This window comes from Chiloscyllium punctatum, chromosome 15 (assembly GCF_047496795.1).
Source record: "Chiloscyllium punctatum isolate Juve2018m chromosome 15, sChiPun1.3, whole genome shotgun sequence".
NCBI lineage: Eukaryota > Metazoa > Chordata > Chondrichthyes > Orectolobiformes > Hemiscylliidae > Chiloscyllium > Chiloscyllium punctatum.
Window position 1 is genome coordinate 84,152,147 of NC_092753.1, and position 17,394 is coordinate 84,169,540.

A 17,394-nucleotide genomic window follows, 5' to 3' on the forward strand; every position below is an offset into this window, starting at 1 on the left:
AATCCAACGGACATTTATTGTGTCTCATTAATATACATAATTGCTACATTCAAAGGCACATCAGGTGTCTGAGCTCACATTCAGCTATTGGCCTACAAAGAGCAGCATATTTCTATTACTGTGTCAAGCTTCAAGTGATCCTAGTTAAGAGAGGGTTTAAGATCTTTATACCCTTAGGTTGCATACTACCAACTAGTGACTGATCCTATCCTTTAAATGTATACTGACTCTGATACATAACACAACAGTTTCTATTTAAATGTCAAAACTCATTTGCACTTTTTAGGTGGCATAAAGCAAATACCTGAACGTGCTGTAATTTTGTTCCATTTCGTTTGCTACGATCTGTGGGTCTTCTCCTGCATATTAACCTTGCTTTGCTGAGTATGCCATCCTGCACTTTTCTTGGACGGCACAGTCTGATGCTAATAAACACGTAATTGAAATTCCCAGAAAATGCTGTGCCTCAGTCCGAAGCTCAGCTCGATTATATATCAGTTGTAATTATGAGCAGCCACTTTGCGAGCCTTCACGTTGCTGATTGGGAAAATACATTATACTTGAACAAAAGTGATGGTGGTTTCAGTTTGCATCTCACAATGAGTATTTGCTGCTTGAATGCTTTTTCTGAAAATAAATTAGACAGCTTTTAATCCTGATTTTCGTCACTCCCTACCACTTCCTCCTGATTTTACTCAGCAAAGATCCTTAAAGGTCAATGGAAGTCTTCACCAACGGGACAGTCATCAGGTTTTAGCTCGTCTGCACCGTGAGGTATAGGAGACAATCCAAAAAGAGGGAGGGTGGGAGATGAGGAACTTCGCATTTGTCACCACCCAATGTTCACACTTGTGACCTTTTCAGCAGGGCGCATTGACAAGTGATCAGATCCAGCAACTCTGGCTGACTTGTGTTTTCTTCCCTTGAAGGGAGAGTAGCTGTAACATTTCTAAGGAAGAAAAATAGATCAGGACTACTTACTGAGTAGATAGACATTGTTCCATTATGGTAGAGATTCCAGGCTGGATGACCTGTCTCCTTTAGAAAGTCACATGATATCATGATATGTGACGTTCCAGTATAAAAGTGCCTGTCTTGCCTTCAATTGTGTTCTTACTGCAATGGAGTCAGTATGGTGTGTTCAGTCAGTCATTTATATGTGTGCAATGTACAGTAACATCAGTTAGCACGGAGTCCAGGCCACGTGTAAGGCTATGATATTCTGGCCATGTTAATAGTGTTGTTAATAAACTGCAAGGCATCTGTCCCATCAAGAACTCAACACTCAGCGTGTATTTTATCTTTTCCTGACATATAACAACACAAAATACATCAGATGTGGGAGCCATTTAGTTTTGATAGCTAGAGTGTGGTGTACAATGACATCAGCAACACCAGGGTCACTCCATGTATCAGCTGTGATGACATAAGGAGCCTGCCTCCTTATCTTACCCGATGTAGAGGAATGCCCTTTAACCTGTGCCTGGGATAAGGCGATATACACAATGCTGATCATCAGAGCCAGGGCCTGTAGGCGGGCCGGGCCCATTGACCAAGTAGCCAGTCAAATTAACCCAATCAGATCTGGAGATAGTCCAATTGAAAGGCTAAGTGGCTAATGATGTCTATTGTTCTGAACATTGGCTACGGAGAATGTAACAAATACCCCAGTTTCTCCTTTCAAGCAGCTCACATGTTGGGATTCAGGATAGGTCTGTTGTATCTTGCTCGAAAGTGCAGGAGTGCAATGTCAGATAAAGTATTCAATATCTCACTCCTATCCGAGATGACCTTCTTGACTTCATTGGTGTCCATTGTGCTGCTCTGGGCAATTCTGATCAAAGATCCTGACCACCTCCCTTCTGATGGTGAGCCATGATGGCTGATGGCTAATGCAAGTTACACCCAACTCATTCACTTGGCCCTGGTGCCCTCTCCTTCCCTGGTGACCAACACTTAGAGCAAGCATCCCTCTTTTGAGCTAAGTTTCTTAAATGAAAAACCAATAAAGGTTTTATTAGTTCACTCTGCTGCTGGGCATCTTTTAATGGCCAGTTTTATTAATGAGTAATTTTTAAAAATGATCAATTTATTGTTTTGATATAGCATTTGACATTTTTCTTACCAGTTGTAATTTCTTCAAAATTCATATTTAATATTTTACCAAACGCCATCTCAGACAGTTGCTTCTGGGCTCCTTGCTGAGCGAGAATGAGAGACCCAAAAGAATCTGTGTTTTATTAAAGGGACTATTACTGTTCAAATAAAATTGGAAAGTATTGAATTCTTTTTAATTCACTCATGGGATGTGGGTGCAGTGACGGGCCAATGTTTTTTGCTCATCCCTAGTTGCCCTTGAGAAGGTGGTGGTGAACTGTCTTCATGAACCACTGGAGTCCATGTGCTGTCGGTTGACCCACAATGCCCTCAGGGAGGCAGTTCCAGGATTTTGATCCAGCAACAATGAAGAAATAGTGATATATTTCCAAGTCAAGATGGAGCATGACTCAGAGAAAACCTGCTGGTGATGGCATCCCAATGTATCTGCTACTCTTGTCATCCTGGATGGAAGTAGTTGTGGGTGGAAAGGTGCTGTTGAAGGAGCCTTGGTGAATTTCTATTGTGTATCCTGTAGATACTATACACCGCTGCTGCTGAGTGGTGGAGGCAGGTGGAAACATTTGAATGCAGTGCCAACCTAGCAGACTGCTTCATCCTGGATGGTGTTAAACTCCTTGAGTGCTTTAGAAGCTGTACCCATCCAGACAATTGGAGAGTATTCCGTCACACCTCTGACTTGTGCCTTTTAAATGGTAGAGAGGCTTTGGAGAGTCAGGAGTTCAGTTACTCACTATAGTATTACTAGCCTCTGACCTGTTTTTGTGGCCATTGTTTTTATATGATGAGTCAAATTCAGTCTCTGGTCAATAGTAATCTCAGGGCTTCAGTGACGGTAGTGCTATTGAATGTCAAATTACTTTTCATTAGATTGTCTCTTATTGGAGATGTGCTTTGCCTGACACCTGTGAGGCACGAATGTTACTGCGCACTTGTTAGCCCAGTAATGGATATTTTCCAGATCCTGCTGAATTTGAACATGGATTAGATTAGATTAGATTAGATTAGATTACTTACGGTGTGGAAACAGGCCCTTCGGCCCAACAAGTCCACACCGCCCCACCGAAGCGTAACCCACCCATACCCCTATATCTACATCTACCCCTACCTAACACTACGGGCAATTTAGCATGGCCAATTCACCTGACTTGCACATCTTTGGACTGTGGGAGGAAACCGGAGCACCCGGAGGAAACCCACGCAGACATGGGGGGAATGTGCAAATTCCACACAGACAATCGCCCAAGGCTGGACTTGAACCCAGATCCCTGCCGCTGTGAGGCAGCAGTGCTAACCACTGAGCCCCTGTGCCGCACTGAGTTGACTGACATCTACCAACCACAACCATCTTCCTATGTATAAAGTATGACTTCAATCAGTGGAGTATTTGCCCCCGATATTCATTGACTCCAGTGGTTTCAGAGTTCTTTCGTGCCAGACTCGGTTAACACAGCCTTGAAATCAAGGGCTGTCACTCTCAGCTCACCACTAGAAATTGGCTCTTCTGTCCATGTCTGAACCAAGGCTGTAATGTGGTTAGGAACATGAATGGCCCTTGGCAGAACCCAAACTGGGGGTCATTGAGCAGATTATTACTGAATAGCTGCTGTTTGATAGAACTTCTGATGACAACTTCTAATACTTGCTCAACAAGTGTGGCCTACCCTGTAATGACAGACAGAGATCAGTGGTTCTTCATCAGAACTAATGAAAATTGAGGACCTGAAAAATTCTCTCTTTTTCTCTGTCCATTAAACTACCAGACCTGCTCAATATTTCCATTTCCAATATTTTGCTACTTTCTTACATGCTTCCTGCTGTACCAGTGTAATTGTCGTTAACTGTAATTTAAAATGAGAAAATATTTATCACTCACTACAAATGCAATTGGCTCCATACTCTGGTAGTTGGATCTGAATTTTTTAACAATGCCAAGTAATCTAGGGAATTGGGATTCTATGTTGGATTGGAATTGGAGTTAAATCACTGAACTCAATGTGGCTTTTGATTTGAGGTGTAGATTAAACTTTGATTTCTACCCTTTGTGACCTCTTCCAGATAACCTACACTTACTGTGTTGTGCATTCTACATTTAGGCTTCCTCACATCCTGTTCTTGAGTTGTTGGATCAAACTTTCTTTAATAATTTCTGCTTCATTTTTCCTCCATCTGATGCACCCTGTCTGAAAAGATCATGAGATCAATGAGCGTTAAACAATATGGGTGGCACATAACGTGCTGAAGATTCCTTCACAATAACAGGAATGTGGAGCTCCTGTACACATTCCCCCCACTCACCTCCTGATGTTGTCACATCTCTGGCTCATTTCTGATGTTGGGGTTACTTTTCATGGAAAGTGCCTGTGAGGATTCCTATTGCCAAGTGAGAGCCCATCCACTGTTCGAAAGGAAATGCTTGGGATATTGCAGCCATAACAAGGTTCCCACTACAGTGACACAAGTGAGGAAGACTGGACAGAAGTCTCCAAACCCTCTTAGAGCTATAGTCTTGCTGGCCTCAGCATAGACCATGATAGTCAATGGAAAAACTAGACAGAAGGGCAGAGGAGGCTGCTGTGAGATAATCCTCCTCCATAGATGAATTGTTACTGTCACTTTCTGGGGGCTTCAGCTACTGTTTCCATAGTAATTCTGGAATGTGGAAAGTAGACGAAAGAAACATCAAAAGTGGGATGGGTGTGTTTAGTGCAATGTCAGGTGATAAGATGGTGGTACATTTCTGTCACACTCTGTCACTGCCCTATTGAATTTTGTGTGTGTTTGCATAGGACATCCACGTCTACAGGCTATTATTTCAATGGGTCATATCACCTTACAATACACCATTTTGTTTAGACGCTGTCAAAATCATAGTGGCTAGTAAATGGTACTGGAGTTAAACATTTTCATCAGCATTAAAAATGCAGTGCATTGGATAGGAACTCCTATCTCTATAGAAACACATGACAGTATATCATCACTCGCTCTCACTAATAAATGGTTTGAACATCTGAACATTTCTATACTTAGATCCACTTTTAACTGCAGGGGGGGAAAGCATTCAGATTCCACACAAGTTAATGGAAAAAAGACTTTAAAGTGACTGTTTGCACCGATTTCCCATTATTACAACCATAACTCATTAAGCTCTTATCAATTGTGAATTACAGAGGCAGCCAATTCTGCTTTCCCATGAAATGAACTAAACGTAGTGAAGTTTATCATAGCCAGGGACAGCAGAAATTGCTGATTTTAGTCCCATCACTCAATGTTTTACGTTGAATTATTCTTTCAGAGAGATGAAAATCTTCTTTTATTTGCGGAGCAGAAGTACTCCAATATTAGTTTCTTTTAAAGAAAAAGCAGTTTGTATTTAAATGTTTGTACTTTTCACAATTATAAGGTGTCTTAAACAGCTTTAAAACTGAGGAAGTATTATTGTAATTCAGAGAAACATAGCAGCCAGTTTGCACATAGCAAGCTCCCAGCAACAACAGTGAAATTGCTAAATTTAGCCACATTTTTTGGGAGTTAGGTATTGGCCCAGGACAATAGATTTAGATCATTTTGTTAATTATTGTGAATTTGGCTGAAATGTTCAGAGATTTCAGTCTGAATAACTCTTGCCCCTTCCACTTTTCTCTTGAACAAGTGTTTTTGCTGTTTCTTGCTCCCTCATGGAGTTTCCTTTCAAAAGTCCTCACACCCAATCAATTGAGCATGAAAGTGGATGATCGAGGCATCCTTCAGTAATCAATCGGCGTGGGGTGGCAGCTGCACCAGCCGCATGGCTAATGGCGTCCAAATATTTCCAGAGGCTGGGGGAATCTTCTGGAATGTTTGAGGAGCGCTGGTTATGGAGGTTATTCTATAATCTAAATTATTCTATAATCTGTTCTCTTTCATTTGTGTTTCATTCGGTCATCTTGCAAATAAATTCTGTTTTGTTTAAAACTAAGTGCTTGGGCTAGTTGCATCAGTCCTGGAATATCCACTCTACCTCCTCTGCCTCCGCTGTATCTGCTCCCAGGGGGACCAGTTCCACCACAGAACACACCAGATGGCCTCCTTCTTTAGAGACCGCAATTTCCCTTCCCACGTGGTTAAAGATGCCCTCCAACGCATCTCGTTCACATCCCGCACCTACACCCTCAGACCCCACCCCTCCAACCGTAACAAGGACAGAACGTCCCTGGTGCACACCTTCCACCCTACCAACCTTCGCATAAACCAAATCATCCGCCGACATTTCCACCACCTCCGAAAAGACCCCACCACCAGGGATATATTTCCCTCTCCACCCCTTTCCGCCTTCCTCAAAGACCGTTCCCTCCGTGACTACCTGGTCAGATCCAGGCCCCCCTACAACCCACCCTCCCATCCTGGCACCTTCCCCTGCCACCGCAGGAATTCTAAAGCCTGCGCCCACACCTCCTCCCTCACCTCCATCCAAGGCCCTAAAGGAGCCTTCCACATTCATCAAAGTTTTACCTGCACATCCACTAATATCATTTATTGCATCCGTTGCTCCCGATGCGGTCTCCTCTACGTTGGGGAGACTGGGCGCCTCCTAGCAGAGCGCTTTAGGGAACATCTCTGGGACACCCACACCAATCAACCCCACCGCCCTGTGGCCCAGTATTTGAACTCCCCCTCCCACTCTGCCGAGGACATGGAGGTCCTGGGCCTCCTTCACCGCCGCTCCCTCACCACCAGACGCCTGGAGGAAGTACGCCTCATCTTCTGCCTCGGAACACTTCAACCCCAGGGCATCAATGTGGACTTCAACAGTTTCCTCATTTCCCCTTCCCCCACCTCAACCTAGTTCCAAACTTCCAGCTCAGCACTATCCCCATGACTTGTCCTACCTGCCTATCTTCTTTTCCACCTATCCACTCCACCCTCCTCCCTGACCTATCACCTTCATCCCCTCCCCCACTTACCTATTATACTCTATGCTACTTTCTCACCACCCCCACCCTCCTCTAGCTTATCTCTCCACGCTTCAGGCTCTCTGCCTTTATTCCTGATGAAGGGCTTTTGCCCGAAATATTGATTTTACTGCTCCTCGGATGCTGCCTGAACTGCTGTGCTCTTCCAGCACCACTAATCCAGAATCTAGTTTCCAGCATCTGCAGTCATTGTTTTTACCTATACAATAACTTAACCTATCCAAAAACCCAACAGACTATTCCACCTTAATGATGCTGTTCCATATTCCTGCAACAATCCCCATAAACACCCCTTACCAAAAAGGGTAAAATCAAACAAGAGGTCTTACAGGAGAGAGAGAGAGAACTCAAGAGAGATTTAGCATGGAATACCTTCTTCTATGTAACTGTTTCTTTGACCAGCAGACTGAAAACTGACTGACTGCTTGTTCTTAACAACCAGACTGCTAAAACCAAACCAAACTAGAGAAAAGCTGAGCTGGGAGAACTGGCCATTCCCCTTTCATTTTACAAGTGTTCTTTTTTAAAACTTGAAAGTCATTAGCTTGAGGCAATATCTGTTAACTATAATCAAATTGGCCCTAAAACCTATAAAAACTAGACCTCCTGGAGTCTCTACGCTTATGATCCCTCTGAAAAAAAAAGACAACATAACCCTGGATATTATGTTCTAATCTAAATTAACATATAACCGTCTTAAAATATAACCGTCTCTCATTTGTAACATCATCAAGATTGCTCCTACCATCTACAATCTGTTCATGGCAACTTAAATCACAAATATTTCAATTTTGGAATCCAGGATCTATGGGTCTCAATGAGGAGGATGAAGAGTGGACAAAGAGTCGGACGAATAAAGGAGGTGGCCACCACAGTGATTACTATGATAATAGAGATTGCAATCCCAATGGCTGGTAGATGGCTGCTGACTTTCAGCGTCAAAGACTGTGGACAACCTCACTGAATGATCCAGTCTGAGAAGACCCTGCACCATATTGCATTGCACTGACGTGTGAGGCAGCAATCGCTGCTGGCTGGCTGAGAGGAAGATCCACATTCTGAACAAGAGTCATAGCTGACTTGAAATGTTAACTCTGTTTCTATCTCCACAGATGCTGCCAGACCTGCTGAGTTTTTCCAGCATTCTCTGTGTTTGCTTCAGACTTCCAGCATCCTTGGTATTTTGCTTTCATTCAAAGGTAACACTGTTTCCATGGAGAACAGACTGCTGAATTCTCGAGACCCTGGAAACCACTTTGAACTCCGGTATGAGCAACTATGATGGTGGCAGCCTGATCTCACATGGCAAACACTTAAGTTCAGTCTGAGCCTCTGTTCTGATGTGTTGCAGTAAGGGTGGAGACATCCTCCATGATACCCCTCTTTGCAGTTACTGGGATGGGGTGTGATGGTTAGCTTCGCGTTATGGCTGGTTTGTATGCTGAGTGACAACAGCAGTTTGACATCATGAGCAGCACGAGGATATAAAAACAGGGATGTACTTCTAAGGCTCTTCAAGGCTCTGGTCAGACCACATTTAGAGTACTGTGAGCAATTTTAGGAAAGATGTATTGGCCTTGAAGTGGGTCCAGAGGAGGCTCATGAGAATGAGCCTAGAAATGAAAGGCTTAATATATGAAGAACATCTGAGGACTCTGGGACTACACTCAATGGAGTTTAGAACAATGAGGGGCAGTCTGTTTGAAACTTGCAGAACTTTGAATGGTCTGAATGGAGTAGATGTTGGAAAGAGGTTTCATTTGGCAACAGAGGCAAGGACCCAAGGGCACAGCCTTAGAGTAGAGAGAAGACCTTTTAGAATGGAGATAAGGAGAAACTTCTTCAGCCAGAGAGTGGGGAATCTATGGAATTCATTGCCACCGAAGGTGGTGGAGGCCAGGTCATTGAGTGTATTTAAAACAGAGGTAGATAAGTTTTTGATTGCCAAGGGGATCAAAGGTTATGGGGAGAAAATGGGAAAAACCTCTCAGATATGATTGAATAGTGGAGCAGACTCAATGGGCCAAATGGCCTAATTTCTGTTCCTATGTCTTATGGTTTTATAATCCTGCATTGGCTGAGATTACCATGAAGAACTTTTATCTCAACCTCTCCCCTCACCTGATGTGTGGTGACCCTCAGGTTAAAACACAATTAGTTGTATCTCTCTCTAATGAGAGAGCAGCCTTACGGTCTGGTAAGATGATGGCAACTTTACTTTTACTGTTGGGTGTACAGTTTGCCAATGGGATTGGCTCCCACTTCCAGACTGAGAAATATTGCATGTGGATTGGAAAGAGTTAATACTGAAGAGTGTCATTTGTACAATCCGATATGATGACGCAATATGGACTTTTGTGCTGAGTAGTTTTGGATCTCAGACAACAAGGTCTAGCATCCAGGTCCCCTTCAATGTACACCAATGTTTCTCACATAAGTGTCCCCCGTGGCTAGTTACTCATGTGCAATAATCTACCTCTTGTTCAGTCATGGTGAGCAGCAGGGCAAACTTCATTCAGCTGCCTCATACAGCTCAATGGGAGTGGTGGATGTCGAAACATTTTCGCAGCATTTTCAAACTTTACGCCATCGGCTCAGGCAGAGTCAGCTGCTGAAGGAGCTGGAGACCGAAGAACCCGACAGAAGAAATCCTAACAGTGAGATTTCACGGTGAGAATCTATAGCCAATGCTACAAGCAATCCAGACCCAGTAAGGAATGGGCTGCAGCAAGAGAGTCTTGGACAAGGAGAATTAATTATTCTGAATTACCCCAAGGGAGAGACCATCATATGGCAGTGGTCTGTACGAGCAATTGCAGTCAGAGTTCAGTCAGCTGGGGAAGGAATATCGGAAGCTCATGAGTAAAGTAAGTCCTCGTGGATAAGGGGAAAGGTTGAAGAATGGTGCAATTTACAGGCTGGGTCATGAGTGCAGAATTTCCAGCCTAGGTTGAGCATTGGCGCTATTGCAAGTGGGCACCACAAGGTGTGGCTTTAACATAGGATACCAAGGGCCTCAGCAGTAAGGGGAGGCACTGGCCTAGTGGTATTATCGCTGGACTGTTAACCCAGAGACCCAGGTAATGTTCTGGGGACCCGAAATCAAATCCCATCTCAGCAGATGGTAGAATTTGAGTTCAGTTAAAAGAAAACAGAATGAAGAGTCTAATGATGACCATGAATCCATTGTTGATAGTCAGGAAAAACCCATCTGGTTCATTCATGGCCTTCAGGGAAGGAATCATCCTTGCCTCCTCTGGCTTACATGTGACTCCAGGCACACAGCAATGTGGTTGACTCTTAACTGCCCTCTGGGCAATTAGGAGGGATGGGCAATAAATGCTGGCCTAGCCAGTGACACCCTCATTCTGTGAATGAATTTTAAAAAAGTTAAAAAGAGATTGCAGACCTGGGAAAAAGTGACAAAGCCAGAATGAAAGAGAGAAAGGGACAACTTAGAAACCAACAAAGTCTAATGCAAGGCGAAAGCTGGGAGACGCAGAAACAATCGGCTCAGTGATAGAGGTTGGGAAAGTGGAAAGTAAAAGAAAATTGTAGTCAGAAGCATGTCACTGCCACAGGAGGTAGGCACCAGGAGGCAAAGCTGCAGCAAAGGAAATAAAATGCCACAAAAGCAATTTAAACCAGATCACAGGCCCAGGGACAGCACAAAGCCAGGATCGGGGCCTAAGAGACATGAAAGCCGAAACAACCTTGGAGGACACTGGGGAATTCATTAAGACTGCAGAAAAAGTGGAAGACCCGGCATGTAAGCTACATTAACAATATGAAGCACTTAGTTAAACTGCAGGGAATGGGAATTATCCATGAACAAGCCATTAAAGTACATCAATAGATTCAAAGACTGTGGAATCTTGCAGAAAAATATAGTGACACAAGTGAGATTGAACCAATGAGGCTGCGAACAGTGAGGGTTGTTCAGTAAAGTCATGATTAGAGCATGATTTGGAGGAGGCGGTGTTGGACTGGGGTGGACAAAGTTAAAAATCACACAATACCAGGTTAGACTGCAACATGTTTATTTGGAAGCACTAGTTTTCGGAGCATTGCTTCCTCATCAGATGAAGAAGCAGCAATTGTGTGATTAGAGAAGGAATTGTTTATTTAAGCCACAGGCAGTGGGATTCATTCAGTAAAATTATTAAGCAATCAAATTGTTTCTTGAAGTCGTGAATAGTAGTATTCATCTGGTGAATCTACAGAAAAGATAGAAATGCTGCTATTTAGTGGAAAGAAATCCTCCACTTGGCTGCAAAACCCAGGAAAACATTACACAACATTTGGACAGAGAAGCAGCACTCTGATTACTGCAAAACAAAAAGCATTTACCAACAAAAATAAATGCCCATAGTAAAAAGGCATAGCATCAGAAACAGTATTACCAGGAAGGTTTATTTTCAGATATTGTTCAATTTAACACAGAATCAGATGACTTGGAGAAAACAATTCCTAAGATAGAATCATAGAATCAGAGAGATGTACAGCATGGAATCAGATCCTTCAGTCCAACTCATCCATGTTGACCAGGTATCCCAAGCCAACCTAATCCCATTTGCCAGCACTTGGCCCATATCCCTCTAAGCCATCCAGATGCCTTTTAAATGTTGTAATTGTACCAGCCTCCACCACATCCTCTGGCAGCTCATTCCTAACACTCACCACCCTCTGCATGAAAAAATAACAAAACAGATTCTCAGCTAAATCAGAAGTTGAACAATTAATACACTTCTACATACAACTAGGTGACTAAGAATGTTATCATTGCCAATATATGGGAAAAGCAGCAGATATTTTTGAAGCAATATTAAAAGTTTGATTACTTTAATCTCAGAACAAATCAAATTCTTGAAAGAGCAAAATTTAATGGTAGAGTTCAGTATACAAGGGGATCCATTGATGATTACATTGATGATCTCTGCAGCTGAGTAGAAAATGCAATTTTGGCAACTCAAACTCAGAATTCATAAGAAATGAAATTGTTGTCTGAATTCCTGACGAGTCTTTGTCAGACTTATTACAAAAGATATGATTCCAGAAAAAAAACAAGAGTGTGGTGCTCCGAGGAGCAGGAAAATCAACATTTTGGGCAAAAGTTCTTCATTAAGATGCTGCCTGACCAGTTATGCTTTTCCAGCACCACACTCTTGGTTCTAATCTCCAGCATCTGCAGTACTCACTTTCATCTAGAAAAAAATTTCAGATGATGAGTGAAGCGGACGTAGATACCAACATGTTCAATCATTTCAGTAATACCATGGCCCCAGCTCTCATCCAGGTGAAGGTGAAAGCTGATTCCTCAATGGGGATAGTACATGCAACCATGCTAGACTCTGCCACATTGACATAACATCCTGCAGTTATTTTCTTATGTAAATGAAATGGAAGGGTATCAGTGATCAATTGTTTGAGTGGTAGAGAGTTGAATGATTGGTACTATTAAGCTCTAGAATGTGCATGTGAGCCTTCAGCAGTGCTAAGCGTGTGAGGTATGTGAATAATGAGTCTTGATTGATAACAATATGAGTAGGTTAGTGAAGATAATGCTATAGTTGGTTGGAAATGGCATTTAAAGATGTCAGCGCTGACTTTGACTGTTTGTATGAGGGCATTTCACATTTTGGGGCACTGCATCCAGGTCCTGGCATTACATGATGAGGAACAAAATGTGACTGCCTGTTTAATGTCTATGTTTGGAGAGTCTCCTGAGGGAAAGGGTCCACTGACTCTACTTGTGTCCCTCCTGCATTCGGGTGTTCAGCACTGCACCTGAGATGTAAGCTCTGTGCCCTGTTGCACTACTATTTTGAGTTTGTTCTGCTTGGCTCTTCTCCAGAGGAAGGACTTGCTGCAGCCAGCACTGAGTGTGGAAGGCACTGTATTTATTTCCAATAAACAATAAAAAATTATGTTAATTGAGAACAGTGCCTCACTGCCTCTCCTGGAAAGATTCTGAGATGGTACATTCTCTACCAATGATCATGAGACAGGCCCCAGATAAAGTATCAAATAATCCTCCAAAGTATACTTTAGGAAGCTTCGTCCTGTGTCCAATCCATTTTTCAGACAGAAGGAAAGTTGTGAGCAGTTTCACTCATTGTTGCCAGAAAGTTCCAGAGGGACTGGAAGTGAGCAAGAATAGTTCTTGCTGCAGCAGTTCAAATGGTGAGTCGGATTTGAACTGTAAAGTTGGCAGAGTCTAGATTAGAGTGGTGCTGGAAAAGCACAGCAGTTCAGACAGCATCTGGGGAGCAGTAAAATCGATGTTTTGGGAAAAAGCCCTTCATCAGGAGAGCTATTGTAAAGTTGGCAGGCTATTTTACCAGGTACAGTGCTACTGGAGGAGCAAAGTACTGCAGATACTGGAATCTGTACTGAAAACACCAAATGCTGGAGATCGCAATGCATCAGACAGCATTCATGGAGAGACAGCACGTTAACATTTTGAGTCTAGATAACTCTTCATCAGAGCTGAAGTGAAATTTGGAGGCGACTGTCACACCTCTTTGAGGAATGTCTACCCTCAAAAAGTTTGGCTCTTCTTTACACATAAATGCTGTCTCCTCTACAATTCACTTGAGCTCTGACGAAGTCATTAGACTCGAAACATTAGCTTGCTCTCTCTCCATGGATGCTGTCTGACCCTCTGTTATCTTCAGCATTGTCGTTTTCAATATAGTGCTATTGGAATTGCATTCAGTATCTAGCTTGCAGATACAAGCACACTCCAGTAGATTTTAGCAGAGCTATCAGGTACTGAACTGAGTCTGTTTGTGTAAACCTGTCATGTAGTAATTACATGTTGGCTCCAATGATGGGAAGGCATATGCAATGTAGCAGCTTTGTATAGAGAGTTTCTACTCAACTATTAAGATTTATGATTTAAGAATAGATTAAAAATAAGAACAGTCTGTATAGCTCTGAACCCTGATCTAATTATTTGTTTCCCTCTGAACCCACTTTTACTCCTGATGTAAAGAAAGTAATTTTCTCCAAGGTCTTGAACAGCACTAATTTCTTTAACCTTTCCTTGCGCCATTGTAATGGGACAAACCAAGTAATGGAAGTGACTACATCTGCAGAAGTGTCCAACTGTTTAACTATCCTCACTGGGGATGATACAACAGATTTTCGAAGGCAATGGTACTTAGAGTCATAGAGTCATACAGCACAGAAACAGATGTTTCGGTCCAACCAGTCCATGCCGAGCATAATCCCAATCTAAACTAGTCTCACCTGCCTGCTCCTGGCCCATATCCTTCTGAACCCTTCCTGTTCGTGTACCTATCCAAATGTGTTTTAAACATCGTGATTGTACCCACATCCACCCACTTCCTCAGGAAGTGCATTCCACGCGCAAACCACCTTCTATGCAAAGAAATTGCCTCTCATGTCTTTTTTAAATCTCTCTCCTCTCACATTAAAAATGTGCCCCCAGGGAAAAGACAACTACGTTTAACTCTACCTAAACCCCTCATTATTTTATAAACTTCTTTCAGATCGCCTCTTAACCTCCTATACTCCAGCGAAATAGGTCCCAGCTTATCCAGCCTTTCTTTATGACTCAACCTTTCATATTTGGCAACATCTTGGTAATCTCTTCTGAACCCTCTGCTGCTTGATAATATCCTCCCCGTAACTGGGTGAGTATTCCAGAAGAGGCCTCACCAATGTCTTGTACGAGATTAGTGGTGCTGGAAGAGCACAGCAGTTCAGGCAGCATCCAACGAGCAGCGAAATCGACGTTTCGGGATTCCTGATGAAGGGCTTTTGCCCGAAACGTCGATTTCGCTGCTCGTTGGATGCTGCCTGAACTGCTGTGCTCTTCCAGAACCACTAATCCAGTATTTGCTTTCCAGCATCTGCAGTCATTGTTGTTACCTCAATGTCTTGTACGATCTCAACATGACTTCCCAACTCACACTGAGCAATGAAGGCAAGCATGCCAAACACCTTTTTAACCACCTCTATATGTAAGGCAAACATCAAAGAATAATGTACATTATGTACTTAACAGGATGTTCCAATGATAAAACTGACCTTTGAATAATGCAAGGAAATTAATATTTCCCTTTCTTTTCAGAGAAAAAACACTGGAGCAAAATATGGGAAAGAGAAGACATCTGATGGAAAAGGTATTTATTTTTATTTCTGTATTGACTTAGATAACTGAATAACAAAAAGAAAAGCTCAGAACTCTTGAACACTTGGTTTTTTTCCTCATTTCATTTTGGGAAGCAATCATTTTCAGAAGACTCAGTGAAGACTGAAGCGACAAATATAATTTAAGATGTTGATAAAGCAAATTCTCATGGTTTACATGGACATAGTACAGAGGAACCTCAATTATCCAGCATTCAATTATCCTAATTTCGGATTATCCAGCAAGATCGCAAGGTCCCGATGCTTGGTTAAACTGTGTTATCTGACATTTGATTATCTGAACATTTGATTATCAGATAAAATACTCCCCGTCCATGTCTTTCAGATAACCGAGGTTCCTCGGTATGCTGGTTATATTGTCTGAAAGCAAACGAAATGGAGTATGGTAGGATGGTAGTAATGTCACTGGGCTAGAAGGATAGCAAGGGCATAGAATGTACTTTGGAAGAGGAAGTTCAATGCCCATTATGAAGAGCAGCTCAACTGCTAATTGACCTGACCAAATTCTGAAAGATATGTCTTCCAGATGGGACCTGTTGCAGGTGGTGAGTGAACCAACATGTGGAAAAACCCTAATAGATTTTCCCCTCATCAATCTGCAGTGATGGATGCATCCATCTATTTCAGTACTGTATTGATAGGAACGACCTCTACAGAGTCCTTGTAGAGGTAAAGTCTAATCTTGTAGTGGACGCCAACTTCAGTTTGACACTGTCACTGTTCTAAATAGGATGGATTCAAAACAGATTTAGCCACTCAAAACTGAGTAATTATGAGGCACTGTAAGCCATTCACAATAACAGAATTATACAGTCACCCACAAGCTGTAACTTTATAGCCCAGTATATCCCTTACAGTTTGCCAAGCATTTGTCATAGGGGTGCAAAGAATTTATTATTATGGAGTAAAAGCAAAATATCAGGAAGCATCAGCATGGCTTTGTGAAAATCATGTTTGACTACCTAACTGGAGCTCTTTAATCTGGATAAAGGGGAACCTATTGTTATGTTCTTGGATTTCCAAAGGATATGTGATCAGATGCCACATCAAAGCTTATATTAATATGGTAAAACGATCGGTCAGCTAACAAAATTAGGGAGCTGGGATAAATGACTAATTTTCAAGTTAGCAGGCAATAACTAGTGGAGTGTCAAGGGATCAATGTCAGGTTCTCAATTATTTACAATCTGTATCAATAGTTGGATGAAGGTGCTTAATAAACACGAGCCTAATTTGATGATGACACAGAAATAGATAGGGATGTTTTTTTATCCATTCACAGGATGAGGGTGTCACAGGCGAGGTCATCATTTACTGCTAACACCTAATTGTTCTGAGGGCAGTTAGGAGTCAACCGCAGGTGGCACAGTGGCTCAGTGGTTAGCACTGCTGCCTCACAGCACCATGGTCCCAGGTTCGATTCCAGCCTCGGCCCAGGTCTGTGTGGGTTTCTTCCAGGTCCAAAGATGTGCAGGTCAGGTGAATCGGCCATGCTAAATTGCCCATAGTGTTAGGTGCATTAGTCAGAGGGAAATGGGTCTGGGTGGGTTACTCTTCGGAGGGTCGGTGTGGACTGGTTGGGCCGAAGGGCCCATTTCCACACTGTAGGGAATCCAATCTAATCACATTGCTGTGGGTCAGGAGCCACATGTAGGCCAGACCAGGTAAGGATGACAGTTTCCTTCCCTAAAGGACATCAGTGAGCCAAAGGGGCCTTTCCAACAATTGATAATCAGTTCATGATCACCTTAATTTCAGATGTTTCTTTAAATTGAATTCACATTTCACTGTCTGCCATGGTGGGATTTGAACCTGGGTCCCTAGCACATTATCTGTGTGTCTGGATTAAAAGTTCAATAATCATATCACTAGGTTATCGCTTCCCCTGTAAATTATCAAAAGGACACAAAGAGATACAAAGAAATGTAGATGATTTAAGTGAGTGGGAAGAAATTTTGCAAATGAAGTACAATGTTGGAAAATGTAAACTTGCTTACTTTGCCTGGAAGAATAGAAAATATAATAAGAATGGGGGTGGTTGGGGGTGGGGAGGGAGGGGCCAAGGAATGATGTTTGGTAGTAGAATTTTACAATTAAGAGGGAACTGGTGGTCCTAGTACATGAAGTGCTGGCATCAGGTAAA

The 17,394-nt window shown here is 42.6% G+C and overlaps 1 protein-coding gene across 1 annotated transcript in view; it reads left to right on the forward strand.

The window, feature by feature from the left end:
• Window positions 1-17,394, forward strand: part of pcp4b (Purkinje cell protein 4b) — a 139,098-nt gene that overhangs the window by 106,138 nt on the left and 15,566 nt on the right. The window contains exon 2 of the mRNA XM_072585692.1: window positions 15,172-15,223. Coding sequence (XP_072441793.1) covers window positions 15,172-15,223 — 52 coding nt within the window. The remainder of the gene's footprint in view (window positions 1-15,171; window positions 15,224-17,394) is intronic.